The 13,352-nt window shown below is 41.3% G+C and overlaps 1 protein-coding gene across 3 annotated transcripts; it reads right to left on the reverse strand.

Moving 5' to 3' along the window:
* Nucleotides 1–4,091: 4,091 nt before the first annotated feature.
* LOC120040391 (RING-H2 finger protein ATL7-like) lies at nucleotides 4,092–6,253 on the reverse strand. Of its 3 annotated transcripts, none has more exons than XM_038985559.1 (3): nucleotides 6,129–6,253; nucleotides 5,348–5,866; nucleotides 4,092–4,551 (listed from the first exon to the last, which is right to left on the reverse strand). In XM_038985559.1, the coding sequence occupies exons 2-3, from the start codon at nucleotides 5,680–5,682 to the stop codon at nucleotides 4,476–4,478; spliced, it is 411 nt and encodes a 136-aa protein (XP_038841487.1). In that variant the 5' UTR covers nucleotides 5,683–5,866; nucleotides 6,129–6,253; the 3' UTR covers nucleotides 4,092–4,475. The 3 variants fall into 3 exon arrangements, with proteins under 3 accessions (XP_038841487.1, XP_038841489.1, XP_038841490.1); XM_038985561.1 differs by having other exon boundaries at nucleotides 5,348–5,871; XM_038985562.1 differs by lacking the exon at nucleotides 6,129–6,253 and having other exon boundaries at nucleotides 5,348–6,121.
* Nucleotides 6,254–13,352: the final 7,099 nt, after the last annotated feature.

Below are 13,352 nucleotides of genomic sequence, written 5' to 3' on the forward strand. Positions count from 1 at the left end.
AATTTGTGACGGCTCTACTATTTGTTCAACTGGAAATTCCAGGTGATTCACACCTGTCTATTCACAATGTCAGCTAAGAGCCACGCACAACAGACACACAAACAAACCCAAAGTAAAAAGAACCACCAAACATTTGTTCTTTAAAATCGTCACATAATTAAGCAGGAAATGTGGATGTATCTCCCAAATGAATTCCTATCATTAAAGGGCCAGAACAAGAGACTGAAAGAGCTTTGTCAAAGTCTTCTGATAGTTTCTAATTGTTATTTTTCTGCTTCCTGAAGTAATGAGTAAGCTGCACACTAAAACAACGTGAGCTAAATGACAGTAAATGATGAGTAATTCTGCTAGCCAGGGACGGTAACCAGCTCTACCGTCAGCCCTGTTTGGTAACACAGGGACTTTGTCCCAAATGGAACCATATTCCCTATATAGTGCCCTACTTTAAAGGCAAAGGCTCTGGTTAAAAGGAGTGCACTACACATGGAATAGGGTAGCAATTGGGACACACACAGGGACAACAGAGTTGCCTACTTCTCTGATAGACACCTCAAGGCTACAATTATCAAGAAAAGTAAAATAAACCAAAAAGGAGCCATAAAATATACATATTAAACAAAGTTTATATATACAGGGCTGTTGTCTCCTCATTATGGCCTATATAGACTGTTGTCTCCTCATTAGGGTCTATATAGACTGTTGTCTCCTCATTAGGGTCTATATAGACTGTTGTCTCCTCATTATGGTCTATATAGACTGTTGTCTCCTCATTATGGTCTATATAGACTGTTGTCTCCTCATTATGGTCTATATAGACTGTTGTCTCCTCATTAGGGTCTATATAGACTGTTGTCTCCTCATTAGGGTCTATATAGACTGTTGTCTCCTCATTAGGGTCTATATAGACTGTTGTCTCCTCATTAGGGTCTATACAGACTGTTGTCTCCTCATTAGGGTCTATATAGACTGTTGTCTTCTCATTAAGGTCTATATATACTGTTGTCTCCCTATTAGGGTCTATATAGACTGTTGTCTCCCTATTAGGGTCTATATAGACTGTTGTCTCCTCATTAGGGTCTATATAGACTGTTGTCTCCTCATTAGGGTCTATATAGACTGTTGTCTCCTCATTAGGGTCTATATAGACTGTTGTCTCCTCACTATGGTCTATATAGACTGTTGTCTCCTATTAGGGTCTATATAGACTGTCTCCTCAATGTGGTCTATATAGACTGTCTCCTCATTATGGTCTATATAGACTGTTGTCTCCTCATTATGGTCTATATAGACTGTTGTCTCCTCACTAGGGGGACACTGTTGTCTCCCCACTAGGGTCTATATAGACTGTTGTCTCCTCATTATGGTCTATATAGACTGCTGTCTCATTATGGTCTATATAGACTGTTGTCTCCTCATTATGGTCTCTATAGACTGCTGTCTCATTATGGCCTATATAGACTGCTGTCTCATTATGGTCTATATAGACTGCTGTCTCATTATGGTCTATATAGACTGCTGTCTCATTATGGTCTATATAGACTGTTGTCTCCTCATTAGGGTCTATATAGACTGTTGTCTCCTCACTAGGGTCTATATAGACTGTTGTCTCCTCATTATGGCCTATATAGACTGCTGTCTCCTCATTATGGTCTATATAGACTGCTGTCTCATTATGGTCTATATAGACTGTTGTCTCCTCATTAGGGTCTTTATAGACTGTTGTCTCCTCATTATGGTCTATATAGACTGTTGTCTCCTCACTAGGGTCTATATAGACTGTTGTCTCCTCATTATGGTCTATATAGACTGTTGTCTCCTCACTAGGGTCTATATAGACTGTTGTCTCCTCATTAGGGTCTATATAGACTGTTGTCTCCTCATTATGGTCTATATAGACTGTTGTCTCCTCATATGGCCTATATAGACTGCTGTCTCATTATGGTCTATATAGACTTGTCTCCTCATTATGGTCTATATAGACTGTTGTCTCCATTAGGGTCTATATAGCCTGTTGTCTCCTCATTAGGGTCTATATAGACTGTTTCTCCTCATTAGGGTCTATATAGACTGCTGTCTCCTCATTAGGGTCTATATAGACTGGTGTCTCCTCATTAGGGTCTATATAGACTGGTGTCTCCTCATTAGGGTCTATATAGACTGTTGTCTCCTCATTATGGTCTATATAGACTGTTGTCTCCTCATTATGGTCTATATAGACTGTTGTCTCCTCACTAGGGTCTATATAGACTGTTGTCTCCTCATTATGGTCTGTATAGACTGTTGTCTCCTCATTAGGGACTATATAGACTGTTGTCTCCTCATTATGGTCTATATAGACTGTTGTCTCCTCACTAGGGTTTATATAGACTTGTCTCCTCATTATGGTCTGTATAGACTGTTGTCTCCTCATTAGGGACTATATAGACTGTTGTCTCCTCATTATGGACTATATAGACTGTTGTCTCCTCATTATGGTCTATATAGACTGTTGTCTCCTCATTAGGGTCTATTTGGACTGTTGTCTCCTCACTAGGGTATGTACAGACTGTTGTCTCCTCACTAGGGTCTATATAGACTGTTTTCTCCTCACTAGGGTATGTACAGACTGTTGTCTCCTCACTAGGGTCTATATAGACTGTTGTCTCCTCACTAGGGTCTGTACAGACTGTTATCTCCTCACTAGGGTCTATATAGACTGTTGTCTCCTCATTATGGTCTATATAAACTGTTGTCTTCTCATTAGGGTCTATATAGACTGTTGTCTTCTCAGTAGGGTCTATATAGACTGTTATCTTCTCATTAGGGTCTATACAGACTGCTAGGGCCTATATAGCCCTTGTCAAAAGTAGTATACTCTATACTGTACTAGCCGGTCCCTGGTCATTAGTAGTATACTATATAAGGAATAGGGGCCATTTCAGACACAACCTGTCTGTCTATTTGAAGAGCTTTTTCATGGTTTCAAGACAGCCTAGTGACCAATGCAATAACTCACAGCATGTAATGAAACGTACACAAACAAAACAGACATGAGTTCCACCAATCACAGAAGGACTTCCTAAAAACACACCACTTCGATACAGCTACGACCAGAAGTGACTTTCGTAGCTGGTTAGGAGAGCATTCTCGCTAACCCTAATCCTTTTCCTAACCTTAACCTCATTCTCCTAACCAGCAACGTTAATTCTCCTAACCTGCTGTGTAAATTCTCCTAACCTGCTGTGTAAATTCTCCTAACCTGCAAAGTTAATTCTCCTAACCTGCAACATTAATTCTCCTAAGCTGCTATGAAAAAGTCAATTCCAGTTATTGATCGAACTGATGTGTTTTTAGGGAATCTCATATGCTAGAATGCGTACAGGGTTCTCTGAAACATGATGACGACAGAGAGGGATTTCAGTCATGTACTGCACACACCACAACCAAGGACAGTGGAATGTCTTGGGTTTGTTTTGTGTTGTAGGAAATAGTAGTGTAGAATGTGTAGTGGATTAACACCCACAACTCTATTTGGGGGCCATAAATAGTTGGATATCGGACAGTTACTTTCCTAATGTAATGATAATAATAAGCAATTTCACAACTCTAAGACAGGGTTATTTTAAAGTGGATGTATTTATTAACCAATAAATTTATTTCCAGTATAAAAAACATGTTCTTCAAACTGAACAGATAAATAAAACATGTCAAATGAGGATGAACAAATCCCACTTCCCTTATATGGGGGATTGGAAATGATGCAGACAATTACATTGATAAAAACAACACTCTGCAATATGAAACTGTTCTAAATGATGTAATAATAAATACTACACATCCACTTCCCTTCATGCAGTAATACACCTTTTATCAAATCATTAAACATCTATTAGAAACATAGTTCACAGTATATTGTATTGTAAACGGCACACATTGCACAGTCTCTAACCTTCACCCCTCTATCTGTCTGTCCGTCCGTCCATAACTTCCTTCCTTCCTTCCTTCCTTCCATAACTTCCTTCCTTCCATAACTTCCTTCCTTCCTTAACTTCCTTCCTTCCTTCCTTCCTTCCATAACTTCCTTCCTTCCTTCCTTCCATAACTTCCTTCCTTCCTTCCATAACTTCCTTTCTTCCTTCCATAACTTCCTTCCTTCCTTCCATAACTTCCTTCCTTCCTTCCTTCCATAACTTCCTTGATCTTTCTTTCATCCTCAATCCATTTAAAATCTTATTTTTTATTCCCTCCCCCAATCCATCCTTTATTATTAATATTATAATTTAATCCTTATTTTACCAGGTAAGTTGACTGAGAACATTACACATACCCAAAGTCAATCAAACCCAAGCATATTAATAATTGGTTCAATCTTGCCTCACTTTTGAAAATCACCGGTCGGTCCTGTTTGGTGAATTATCTTCATTACTCAATGAGTATCTCCTACTCTGAAATGGTCAAATACAGTCTTCTTCTTCTCTGCTCTTCCTCTTCTCGGTTTACAGTACATTGTGCTTCATCCTCCTCAGGAAATTCCGTAGTTTGAGCCTCAGGTCACAATGCTTTGATGGAGACCTGGAGGACAGGAGAGTAGGGGGAAATAAACAGAGTGTGGGGAGAGAGAGAGAGAGAGAGAGAGAGAGAGAGAGAGAGAGAGAGAAAGAGAGAGAGAAAGAGAGAAAGAGAGAAAGAGAGAGAGAGAAAGAGAGAGAGAAAGAGAAGAGAAGAGAAGAGAAGAGAAGAGAGAGAGAAGAGAAGAGAAGAGAGAGAGAAGAGAAGAGAGAGAAGAGAGAGAGAGAGAGAAGAGAGAGAGAGAAGAGAGAGAGAGAGAGAGAGAGAAGAGAGAAGAGAGAGAGAAGAGAGAGAGAGAGAGAGAGAGAAGAGAAGAGAGAGAGAGAGAGAGAGAGAGAGAGAGAGAGAGAGAGAGAGAGAGAGAGAGAGAGAGAGAGAGAGAGAGAAATACAATTTAGTAATTGAACAGACTTCTGAACCTAAAAAGGAAGCTGTACTAGCTGCATAATACGATCAACGTAAGGAAACTGTCACTCTAAAGTAATACCATCACAGTACAACAATACAACTGATGAAGAGAGAAATCAAGACCAACAGATATAGTGATACAGAAAGGGAGAGAGCAGAGAGAACAAGTGAGATACGAGAGAGAGTGATAGCAGAGAGAGAGAAAACGTGAGAGAGAGAGAGCAGAGTGCAGCAAAAGAGAGTGATGGCAGAGAGTGATAGCAGAGAGTGATAGCAGAGAGAGAGCAACAGAGACAGAACAAAATGAGAGGAAGAGCAGGGAGCAGAGGAAGGTTTCTCCAGGTTTCTAAATCAGTCTATCAATCCATCCACCTTTGCCTGGGGTACTCACCATGTGTACTGTGTAGTGGTCTGTGTCTGTCTGTTAGCTCCCTTCCACTCTTCCTCCTCTTCCTCCTCCTCTTTCTGTTGTGTGTCTATTATCTGGTCCCAGATCTCAGTGTTAACCCACAGCGACCCCGACAGGGTGAGGCTGGGCTCGGTGCAGGTGATCCAACGGCACAGGGGGCAGCAGACTGTCAGTAGGCAGCTCTGGAGCCTGGACATCGCCTGCAAGCACAGCCCACAGAATGTGTGCTTACAGTGGAGCATCCGAGGGATCTTCTCCCTGCGAGAGTAGGGCTGGAGGCAGACGCAGCACTCCATGTCCTCGCTCATCAGACCCATGGCTGGATGGCTGGGGTGTGGATGGATGGATGGATATACGGCTGGAGCACAGAGGAACTCTGGACAGAGAGTCAGTGTCTAGGCAGGAAGACGTGGGGTTTAAACGCTGGTCTGAGGTCAGTGTTCCCCTTGTGAATTCTAAACGTCCTGGTTTGGATTTGATGAGGATGAGCTGATCCTAGATCTGTGCTTAGGAGCGTAGGTCAGGAAAATGCAAAAGACATTAAGATGTTAAATTAAATTAGACTCAGTGACTTCATCACTGGCACTATGTAAACATATCTAATGTAATAACATATCTTAAATCAACAGCTTGTCAGGTTTTTCTGAAGACATGAACAAAAATATCTTGAAAAATATCACACATTTATAACATCCATAGTTATCAGATATAGACAAACCTTTTCACTTTCATCATTATCAATGAGAGGCAATATTTTACTTACAGGTTCTGGAAGATTTTCAGCACAGCGACCAACTTTCCGACGACTAAACTTTGTGTGTGAGAGAGAAGAGTGTGTGTGCTCTTATTTTAAGCTTTGGGGGAGGAGACTAAATGGTGTTATTTTCCCAGAAAGGGCGGTCTCTCACCTCCTCTACTCTCAGGTGAGGCAGGAAAGTACCATGGAACGAGTTAAACACTTCAAGGTCACTTCTATAGCATAGTAGGTCACTTCAGGAGAATTGCCAGGGCCGTGTATTGACATTTACAGGGCAGGTGTTCATGTATACTAAGGGCACGTACACTGAGTGTACAAAACATTAAGAACACCTGCTCTTTTCTTTTTACAAAAGGTGTTCCTAATGTTTGGTTCACTCAGTGTACGTCCAGTTTATGATGGATCAATCTTCTTTGTGGGGGAATTTTCACTAGAGGGGGTAGCATTTGTAGAACCCATTCTGTGGACTTGTAGAACCCTCTCTGTGGACTTGTAGAACCCTCTCTGTGGACTTGTAGAACCCTCTCTGTGTACTTGTAGAACTCTCTCTGTGGACTTGTAGAACCCTCTCTGTGGACTTGTAGAACTCTCTCTGTGGACTTGTAGAACTCTCTCTGTGGACTTGTAGAACTCTCTCTGTGGACTTGTAGAACTCTCTCTGTGGACTTGTAGAACTCTCTCTGTGGACTTGTAGAACCCTCTCTGTGTACTTGTAGAACTCTCTCTGTGGACTTGTAGAACCCTCTCTGTGGACTTGTAGAACTCTCTCTGTGGACTTGTAGAACTCTCTCTGTGGACTTGTAGAACTCTCTCTGTGGACTTGTAGAACTCTCTCTGTGGACTTGTAGAACCCTCTCTGTGGACTTGTAGAACCCTCTCTGTGGACTTGTAGAACCCTCTCTGTGGACTTGTAGAACCCTCTCTGTGGACTTGTAGAAGCCTCTCTGTGTACGTTCCTGGTTATTGTAGTATTTATGTACAGAATCATTTCAGTGGAAGCCATAACTCTTATAGATTAGAGACAGTGACACAGTTCAATGGAAGCAGTTGTTGAACTTCTCCTTAACCCTTTAATGACTCACTTATCTTACAGTATATGGTATACCTGTATATTGTGGATGACGTTTGTTATAGTTCATATGGATCCCAGCACTCCATGGAAATGTCAGGTGTTAATGAGTGAGTGGGCTATCCAGTAGTTTTACCATAAAAATCTGATGACTTGATGGATGAATGAAACACCAATCAGGAGAGTTTCAGGCTGCTGTGTTGTTATTGTTTTAAAGTCACGTGTTTCTAATAAAATCAAGTCACAAGTTCAGTGGAAACCTTGTAAACAACCTCCCAACCAGTCAATTAGAAAACAGTCTCCCTGTTGAAACTTGGAAATAAACCGGATTGATTATGAAATCACAATTTGTGACGGCTCTACTATTTGTTGAACTGGAAATTCCAGGTGATTCACACCTGTCTATTCACAATGTCAGCTAAGAGCCACGCACAACAGACACACAAACAAACCCAAAGTAAAAAGAACCACCAAACATTTGTTCTTTAAAATCGTCACATAATTAAGCAGGAAATGTGGATGTATCTCCCAAATGAATTCCTATCATTAAAGGGCCAGAACAAGAGACTGAAAGAGCTTTGTCAAAGTCTTCTGATAGTTTCTAATTGTTATTTTTCTGCTTCCTGAAGTAATGAGTAAGCTGCACACTAAAACAACGTGAGCTAAATGACAGTAAATGATGAGTAATTCTGCTAGCCAGGGACGGTAACCAGCTCTACCGTCAGCCCTGTTTGGTAACACAGGGACTTTGTCCCAAATGGAACCATATTCCCTATATAGTGCCCTACTTTAAAGGCAAAGGCTCTGGTTAAAAGGAGTGCACTACACATGGAATAGGGTAGCAATTGGGACACACACAGGGACAACAGAGTTGCCTACTTCTCTGATAGACACCTCAAGGCTACAATTATCAAGAAAAGTAAAATAAACCAAAAAGGAGCCATAAAATATACATATTAAACAAAGTTTATATATACAGGGCTGTTGTCTCCTCATTAGGGCCTATATAGACTGTTGTCTCCTCATTAGGGTCTATATAGACTGTTGTCTTCTCATTATGGTCTATATAGACTGTTGTCTCCTCATTATGGTCTATATAGACTGTTGTCTCCTCATTATGGTCTATATAGACTGTTGTCTCCTCATTAGGGTCTATATAGACTGTTGTCTCCTCATTAGGGTCTATATAGACTGTTGTCTCCTCATTAGGGTCTATATAGACTGTTGTCTCCTCATTAGGGTCTATACAGACTGTTGTCTCCTCATTAGGGTCTATATAGACTGTTGTCTTCTCATTAAGGTCTATATATACTGTTGTCTCCCTATTAGGGTCTATATAGACTGTTGTCTCCCTATTAGGGTCTATATAGACTGTTGTCTCCCTCATTAGGGTCTATATAGACTGTTGTCTCCTCATTAGGGTCTATATAGACTGTTGTCTCCTCATTAGGGTCTATATAGACTGTTGTCTCCTCACTATGGTCTATATAGACTGTTGTCTCCTCATTAGGGTCTATATAGACTGTAGTCTCCTCAATGTGGTCTATATAGACTGTCTCCTCAATGTGGTCTATATAGACTGTCTCCTCATTATGGTCTATATAGACTGTTGTCTCCTCATTATGGTCTATATAGACTGTTGTCTCCTCACTAGGGGGACACTGTTGTCTCCCCACTAGGGTCTATATAGACTGTTGTCTCCTCATTATGGTCTATATAGACTGCTGTCTCATTATGGTCTATATAGACTGTTGTCTCCTCATTATGGTCTCTATAGACTGCTGTCTCATTATGGCCTATATAGACTGCTGTCTCATTATGGTCTATATAGACTGCTGTCTCATTATGGTCTATATAGACTGTTGTCTCCTCATTAGGGTCTATATAGACTGTTGTCTCCTCACTAGGGTCTATATAGACTGTTGTCTCCTCATTATGGCCTATATAGACTGCTGTCTCCTCATTATGGTCTATATAGACTGCTGTCTCATTATGGTCTATATAGACTGTTGTCTCCTCATTAGGGTCTTTATAGACTGTTGTCTCCTCATTATGGTCTATATAGACTGTTGTCTCCTCACTAGGGTCTATATAGACTGTTGTCTCCTCATTATGGTCTATATAGACTGTTGTCTCCTCATTATGGTCTATATAGACTGTTGTCTCATATGGCCTATATAGACTGCTGTCTCATTATGGTCTATATAGACTTGTCTCCTCATTATGGTCTATATAGACTGTTGTCTCCATTAGGGTCTATATAGCCTGTTGTCTCCTCATTAGGGTCTATATAGACTGTTTCTCCTCATTAGGGTCTATATAGACTGCTGTCTCCTCATTAGGGTCTATATAGACTGGTGTATCCTCATTAGGGTCTATATAGACTGGTGTCTCCTCATTAGGGTCTATATAGACTGTTGTCTCCTCATTATGGTCTATATAGACTGTTGTCTCCTCATTATGGTCTATATAGACTGTTGTCTCCTCACTAGGGTCTATATAGACTGTTGTCTCCTCATTATGGTCTGTATAGACTGTTGTCTCCTCATTAGGGACTATATAGACTGTTGTCTCCTCATTATGGTCTATATAGACTGTTGTCTCCTCATTATGGCCTATATAGACTACTGTCTCCTCATTATGGTCTATATAGACTGCTGTCTCATTATGGTCTATATAGACTGTTGTCTCCTCATTAGGGTCTATATAGACTGTTGTCTCCTCATTATGGTCTGTATAGACTGTTGTCTCCTCATTAGGGACTATATAGACTGTTGTCTCCTCATTATGGTCTATATAGACTGTTGTCTCCTCATTATGGCCTATATAGACTGCTGTCTCCTCATTATGGTCTATATAGACTGCTGTCTCATTATGGTCTATATAGACTGTTGTCTCCTCATTAGGGTCTATATAGACTGTTGTCTCCTCATTATGGTCTATATAGACTGTTGTCTCCTCATTATGGCCTATATAGACTGCTGTCTCCTCATTATGGTCTATATAGACTGCTGTCTCATTATGGTCTATATAGATTGTTGTCTCCTCATTATGGTCTATATAGACTGTTGTCTCCTCATTATGGTCTATATAGACTGTTGTCTCCTCATTATGGTCTATATAGACTGTTGTCTCCATTAGGGTCTATATAGACTGTTGTCTCCTCATTAGGGTCTATATAGACTGTTTTCTCCTCATTAGGGTCTATATAGACTGCTGTCTCCTCATTAGGGTCGATATAGACTGCTGTCTCCTCATTAGGGTCTATATAGACTGTTGTCTCCTCATTATGGTCTATATAGACTGGTGTCTCCTCATTAGGGTCTATATAGACTGTTGTCTCCTCATTAGGGTCTATATAGACTGTTGTCTCCTCATTAGGGTCTATATAGACTGTTGTCTCCTCATTAGGGTCTATATAGACTGTTGTCTCCTCATTAGGGTCTATATAGACTGTTGTCTCCTCACCAGGGTCTGTATAGACTGTTGTCTCCTCACCAGGGTCTGTATAGACTGTTGTCTCCTCATTAGGGACTATATAGACTGTTGTCTCCTCATTAGGGACTATATAGACTGTTGTCTCCTCATTATGGTCTATATAGACTGTTGTCTCCTCACTAGGGTCTATATAGACTGTTGTCTCCTCATTATGGTCTATATAGACTGTTGTCTCCTCACTAGGGTCTATATAGACTGTTGTCTCCTCACTAGGGTCTATATAGACTGTTGTCTCCTCATTATGGTCTATATAGACTGTTGTCTACTCATTAAGGTCTGTAGAGACTGTTGTGTTGTTGCTATACTAGTCAGCTAAGTACATTGGATGTTTAAACATATTGGTCTCTAAATCCCTGTATAACCACAGTTAGGGAGACTCACGAAGCCGAACTGAATTGATTGGCTCATGGGTTGACTGACAACAAACACAACCCAGGACGTGTCAACTCATATCGCCGTCTGTCTGAAATGGCATGCTATTCCCTTTACAGTATACTGTACTATTTGGGCCCTGGTCAATAGTAGTATACTATATACTGCACTATCCGGGCCCTGGTCATTAGTAGTATACTATATACTGCACTATCCGGGCCCTGGTCAAAAGTAGTATACTATATACTGCACTAGCCGGACCCTGGTCAAAAGTACTATACTATATACTGCACTATCCGGGCCCTGGTCAAAAGTAGTATACTATATACTGCACTAGCCGGTCCCTGGTCAAAAGTAGTATACTATATACTGCACTATCCGGTCCCTGGTCAAAAGTAGTATACTATATACTGCACTAGATGGGCCCTGGTCATTAGTAGTATACTATATACTGTACTATCTGTGCCCTGGTCAAAAGTACTATACTATATACTGTACTAGCCGGTCCCTGGTCAAAAGTACTATATACTGTACTGACCGGCCCCTGTTCAAAATTGGTATACTATATACTGTACTAGCTGGGCCTAGGTCAAAAGTAGTATACTATATACTGTACTAGCCGGTACCTGGTCACTAGTAGTATACTATATACTGTACTAGCCGGTACCTGGTCACAAGTAGTATACTATATACTGTACTAGCCGGTCCCTGGTCATTAGTAGTATACTATATACTGTACTAGCCGGTCCCTGGTCATTAGTAGTATACTATATACTGTACTAGCCGGTCCCTGGTCACTAGTAGTATACTATATACTGTACTATCCGGTCCCTGGTCATTAGTAGTATACTATATACTGTACTAGCCGGTCCCTGGTCATTAGTAGTATACTATATACTGTACTATCCGGTCCCTGGTCATTAGTAGTATACTATATACTGTACTATCCGGTCCCTGGTCACTAGTAGTATACTATATACTGTACTAGCCGGTACCTGGTCACTAGTAGTATACTATATACTGTACTAGCCGGTACCTGGTCACTAGTAGTATACTATATACTGTACTATCCGGTCCCTGGTCATTAGTAGTATACTATATACTGTACTATCCGGTCCCTGGTCATTAGTAGTATACTATATACTGTACTAGCCGGTCCCTGGTCACTAGTAGTATACTATATACTGTACTAGCCGGTACCTGGTCACTAGTAGTATACTATATACTGTACTATCCGGTCCCTGGTCATTAGTAGTATACTATATACTGTACTAGACGGGTCCTGGTCATTAGTAGTATACTATATACTGTACTAGACGGGTCCTGGTCATTAGTAGTATACTATATACTGTACTAGACGGGTCCTGGTCATTAGTAGTATACTATATACTGTACTAGCCGGTACCTGGTCATTAGTAGTATACTATATACTGTACTAGCCGGTCCCTGGTCACTAGTAGTATACTATATACTGTACTAGCCGGTACCTGGTCACTAGTAGTATACTATATACTGTACTAGACGGGTCCTGGTCATTAGTAGTATACTATATAAGGAATGGTCTGTATGGGGGTTAGACTAGATAACAGGGTGGATGGAGCATGGCAATGCTATCCTGAATGTGTTCTGAAACAGAAGACACTCGGAAAAGAGCCGTCAGCCATCTTGGTAAGGGCCCTGGGGGGGGTGACTACAACAGGTTCTGTCGTGTTGTTATTGATAATACTCATATTGATGATAATATTGATGAGCCTAATTAAAATTTAATTAAAATGCCATATGAGTTTCAGTCGAACAATGGTTTGAGACTCAGAACAGCAGACCACCGTCCCTGGGGACAGCAGACCGTCCCTGGCCGTCCCTGTGGTGGGCAGGCCGTACCTGGGGACAGCAAATGGTCCTTGGGGACAGCAGATCGTCCCTGGGGACAGCAAATGGTCCTTGGGGACAGCAGATCGTCCCTGGGGACAGCAGATCGTCCCTGGGGACAGCAGATCGTCCCTGGGGACAGCAAATGGTCCTTGGGGACAGCAGACCGTCCTTGGGGACAGCAGACCGTCCTTGGGGACAGCAGACCGTCCTTGGGGACAGCAGACGTCCTTGGGGACAGCAGACGTCCTTGGGGACACCTGGAGAGAGGATATCTTGGGGGTGGAGTCTGTTTGTCTTACAGGTGACACAGAAGGGGAACACTTACCAATTGAGTCCGAATCTTGTTCTCCGGCAACAGAGAGCTATCTATCTAAGACCTCCTACATAAAACTGGAACAGGCAGAACAGAAACATGGTTC

Source organism: Salvelinus namaycush, unplaced genomic scaffold (genome assembly GCF_016432855.1).
Source record: "Salvelinus namaycush isolate Seneca unplaced genomic scaffold, SaNama_1.0 Scaffold3482, whole genome shotgun sequence".
Classification (NCBI taxonomy): Eukaryota; Metazoa; Chordata; class Actinopteri; order Salmoniformes; family Salmonidae; genus Salvelinus; species Salvelinus namaycush.

What these genes read in the sequence shown, in the direction of transcription:
- LOC120040391 (XM_038985559.1), bottom strand. Translation starts at nt 5,682, where the DNA reads ATGGGTCTGATGAGCGAGGACATGGAGTGCTGCGTCTGCCTCCAGCCC. An exon ending in ACCACTACACAGTACACATG is followed by an intron (nt 4,552 to 5,347) that starts GTGAGTACCCCA and finishes CCTGTCCTCCAG; the next exon opens with GTCTCCATCAAAGCATTGTG.